The 5,000-nt window shown below is 42.4% G+C and overlaps 1 protein-coding gene across 1 annotated transcript in view; it reads right to left on the bottom strand.

Moving 5' to 3' along the window:
- The window catches only part of LOC134461577 (SLAM family member 8-like), a 61,990-nt gene that overhangs the window by 7,632 nt on the left and 49,358 nt on the right, over positions 1-5,000 (bottom strand). Inside the window, exon 3 of the mRNA XM_063214470.1 lies at positions 3,856-4,092. Coding sequence (XP_063070540.1) covers positions 3,856-4,092 — 237 coding nt within the window. The remainder of the gene's footprint in view (positions 1-3,855; positions 4,093-5,000) is intronic.

Raw genomic sequence — 5,000 nt, 5'->3', positions numbered from 1 at the left:
CTCGATTGACCACAGCTATCAGCCAATCAGAATCGAAAACCGGACTGCACAGTGTTAGATTCCACTGATAACCAGTAGCAACAGGAGTGTTTGTAACATATCCGGTCTTATTTTGTTTTCTTGACTTGTTTTCTTTTGTTATGCTCCAACTTTACTGATACTGCAGTAAATGATGCTAGAGTGACGTGAATTATGTACATGTGATGATTGTTGGAAACTCTGGGCGCACGCACACCTAGTGACAACCCCCCACCCCCCCCCCCCCCCCCTCCCCCCCATCCCTCTCTCTCTCTATTTGTTTCTCAGTTCCTTCTAACCCTCCTTGTTTCCTGTGTACGTGTCATGTGTGCTGCATTTCTATGTGTGCACTATCCCTTTTTTCTATTCTAAAACAATTCCAAAGGACTCCGCCTCAAGTGTTCTCATCCTGGCATTACAATCAATCAATGGAATCAGTTATGTTAGTTTCAAGCCCTTTTGTAATTTGTTCCATGAGGTAGAGGCAGAAAATACAAAGGTCTTTGTCTGTCTGTTCTAAAAACTGGGGACAGAGAGTAAGACATTGGAATTGGAGCGCAGACCATAAGACTCACTATTCCTTACTGAGATTAGGCTGCAGATGTAGGCTGGCAGTAGACCAAGTATTGCCTTGTATACATACCAATGAGTCAATCTCCTGGTAGCCAGGGCAGGTCATTGAACGCTGGCATACAGTTCACAGTCATGGGTTAGAGCCCTACAGTTAGTAATGAAGCTCAGGGCAGCATGATACAGAGTCAATCTTACGCAGCCATTGAGCTAAAGCATCCATATACAGCAGGTCTGCATAATATTAAAATGGATACAAAAGATGCAGAGACAAGGCGCTTCTATAGCAAAGAAAAAAAAGTTTTTTTTCATTTATTTAAAAAAAAAAAAAAGTTTTGGTCTTTGGATGTCAAAGTGTCATCAAGCAGGATTCCAAGATAGTCTACTTATACAGTGCATACCACCTCAATTTCATTTTCCTCAAGGGTGAATACTGAGGTGATGTTTAACAGTCCTTTCCTTGACTTTAAGAACAACATAATACCACCAGGTTAATAGTAGGGAGCATTTTGTCTTTTCAACATGTTGGTTGTGATACATCACGAGCACCCTTATATAAATAATTGCCTTTGATTAATACTCTGCAGCACTCTAAACAAACTAGGTCCTATAGAATCTGTGTTATGCCTGATGGTAGACCCCAAAAACAGGTAATTGCAGTAGTCAAGTCTTGATGACACAAACATATGTGCAAGGGTTTCAATAGTCTACAATAATGTTAACAATATGGCATAGATGGTAAAATGCAGTTCTGGTGACAATTATGTGATGCACAGGGAGAGAGAGAGAGAGAGAGAGAGAGAGAGAGAGAGAGAGAGAGAGAGAGAGAGAGAGAGAGGGAGAGAGAGAGGGAGGAGGCCATGGGCTAAAGCAGCGGCAGATCGCGAACAATACAGCCTAGGAGAAATATACGTTGATCACAGCAAGGCGTATTCAGTGGTAAAAGAGGAGGCATGGTGGCTGTTTGGGTTCTTGATCTGCCACTAACCCCCGCTGACAGTGCTCCAACTGAAGGACGACTCTAAACCAGGCAATGTGGGCTCTCACACACACACACATGCGCACGCACACACACACATACACACACCCACACACACACAAACACACACACACACACACACACACACACACACACACACACATACACACACCCACACACACACAAACACACACACACACACACACACAGGAAGGATGAGCTCCTCTCTGTAGCGGTTAAGCAGCAGGGCCATCCCCGTCCTCTGCTTCCTTCATGCTCTTGCGCCTAAAGAAGACACACACACACACACACACACACACACACACACACACACACACACACACACACACACACACACACACACACACACACACACACACACAGGAAGTAGCGGTTAAGCAGCAGGGCCATCCCCGTCCTCTGCTTCCTTCATGCTCTTGCGCCTAAAGAAGACACACACACACACACACACACACACACACACACACACACACACACACACACACACACACACACACACACACACACACACACACACACACACACACACACACACACACACACACACGTTGGTGTCAGGGCAGAAAGATTCATCCAAAACCAGTGTTGAATACTAGATTTGCATGATTAGGTAAACTGTTTAAAGAGGAGAAAATGACTTTTGGAGAGTGATAATACATTTAACATGAGTATGCTCTACACCATGCTACTGCACATGTTGTTCCTCGCCATGTTGTCGAGCCATACCAACTACATTAATGTTGCAGGCATATTTGAATGGCACGACACCCGAGCCCAATTGAACTCAGCAGGAGACGCTTCAGAACGTTACCTGGGGAAGTGCACACATTGGTCTCCTCACAAGCACCCCAGGAACCGTGTGGATAGTAACTCACTCACAGACAACAGTCAGGCATGTTTTAACGGCATATGAACCCAAGTAAATTGTGAACTCTTCTCTAAAGTGTTACCAAATATAAATATGAATATAAATATAAAGAATATACAACAGTATGTATGCAAGATTCAACAACGTACCTTTTATCAGTAGCCCTATCAGTATTCCAGTGAGGACAATTGGCAGCCCAATCATGTAATGGTGCCTGGATGCTGCAAAGGACAGGTACACAGTAAAAAATGGGACCAAATGTACTCTACAGCAGGGTTTCCCAAACTGTGGTGCGTGCACCCCTGGTTTCTGCCAAAAGGGGGTGCGCGAGCTGTATTGAGCAATGGCAGATATGTGTGTTTTATCCAGCATCAATGAAAATTAAGCCGCTTTCAATTGTATGGTGAATTATATGCTTGAGGAAACATCAAGTCTTTTGGAAATGAGGAGTCCCTAAATAACTCTGCACAATGTGCAATGATTTGTGCAGTGAAGGTATGTTGGAGTGGCCATAAGTACAGCACATTTACTCTCAATGGTACAGCAAAACATTCGGGTAGGGGGTGCGCTAACCACATTGAAATGTACAAGGGGGTGCGCAAGGAGAAAAGTTTGGGAACCACTGCTCTAGAAGATGTTAAATAAACTCTTTAAGTGTTGAATCAACCCTGTATTTTTTTTTTTTTTACTGCGTAGGTATAGTAATATAATATAAAATAAGAAAGCCAACTCATATGTATTAAGTTCATTATGTCTAGACTGTTAACTGTTTCTTTTGCCTGAAGACATGTAAAAGTTAAAGATAAAAACTTTTACATGTCTTAAGGCAAAAGAAACCCCTAAGTGTTTAAGAAAGCCAACTGTCAACATACTAAATGTTAATACTTATAGCTATGTAAGGGCTGTTTCACTTAAACCAAAGCTTTACCCTACAAATTATGATAAATCAGGCCTGAAGTAGGTGCAGAAATAGCATTGAATTATTAGCCACTTAATGGTAAATAATATGCTTCCATTCCGGATACTTATTAGAAGTCATGTCCTGTGTATTAGCGAGACATGATTTGTGGCTTTGTATTTTATGTTGTTTGTAGAATAGTAGCCACTAAACAGGTGCACTATAACTGCAACTAAAGTAAAACAATATCCTTGTGGAAATATGGTCAGGTTCACAATTCAGTCCTGCTTACAGCAGTTCAGAAAAGTTTTAACTTTATTTGTCCAATCATGGGCAATTTGGTTTGACAATGCCAGTCTCAGTCAATAAATAGGTGGGTGGAAAATTAAAAAAAAAAAAAAAACTCTGAAAAGATACCAGAGATACAAAAGTGGTTAAGACTGACATCCAGTACACAGACATTCAGTCAAACATCACATCCTTCACCTGCCCTTCTCTCACCTGGAAACATCTCTCTCTCCATGATGCTCTTGGTCTTCCAGCTGACTGCGTTGGTGGCGTTGCAGGTGTAGATCTTGTCCAGCTGTTCACCCCTCTGCACCACCAGTTCTGGACCTGACACCCGCAACCCGTTGCCATCAGTCCAGCTGAACTGGGGTTGACTCCCCAACGCAGTGCAGCTCAGGACACATGTGGTGGAGTTGCAGCTGTGCAGAATGGTGGGCTCATCAACGCCATCTGTGGAAATACACAAGACACAAATAAATAAAAATGTTGGCATTATTTGTATATTGACTCTGTACACACTGTAGACGTGCCAAATTATATAATATGAAATGCAACTGTAACAAGAGATATCACAAATTTCAACCTGGTCCCCTGGACAACACTACATGTAATGCATGTGATGTTATGTCTCTGTGTGTGTTTGTGAATGTATGTACTATGTATGAAGTGCATGTGTGTTTTCTGCTTCTGCAGATGACTGAAATAAATGGTGGGCTCATCAACGCCATCTGTGGAAATACACAAGACACAAATAAATAAAAATGTTGGCATTATTTGTATATTGACTCTGTACACACTGTAGAAGATGGGAAAACCCAGTTACATTATAATATGAAATGCAACTGTAACAAGAGTAATCACAAATTTCAACCTGGTTCCCTGATCAACCCTAAATGTAATGGATGTGATGTGTCTGTGTGTGTGTTTGTGAATGTATACAGTGTATGAAGTGCATGTGTGTTTTCTGCTTCTGCAGATGACTGAAATACACTGGGGCTGAATAGACAGACAGAATAACAGGTAAGACAGGCAAACAGATAGACAAGGCAGACAGAAAGACAGACAGAGAGATTAGGCCGGCAGGCAGACAGACAGACATACAGATAGACAGACAGGACCGGTGCAAGACCTGGCCCAACCAGATGTGCATATTGAAGATAAAGCAGATATTCCAGACTTTCTTCCTTACCCAGTGCAGTCAGTTCATAGGAGACTGATTCAGGGTAGGATTCAGAATGACCAGCATCCATCTCCACTTCCAGTCGATAAAGGCCACTAGAATTTGCGTCCAGATTTAAGAGAGTGAGGTCGAAGGTGATGGGGTCCAGGAGGATATTGTGGGGATGAAGTGTTCTTGC

Source organism: Engraulis encrasicolus, chromosome 13 (assembly GCF_034702125.1).
Source record: "Engraulis encrasicolus isolate BLACKSEA-1 chromosome 13, IST_EnEncr_1.0, whole genome shotgun sequence".
NCBI lineage: Eukaryota > Metazoa > Chordata > Actinopteri > Clupeiformes > Engraulidae > Engraulis > Engraulis encrasicolus.
This window is presented reverse-complemented; position numbering and strand designations above follow the sequence as displayed.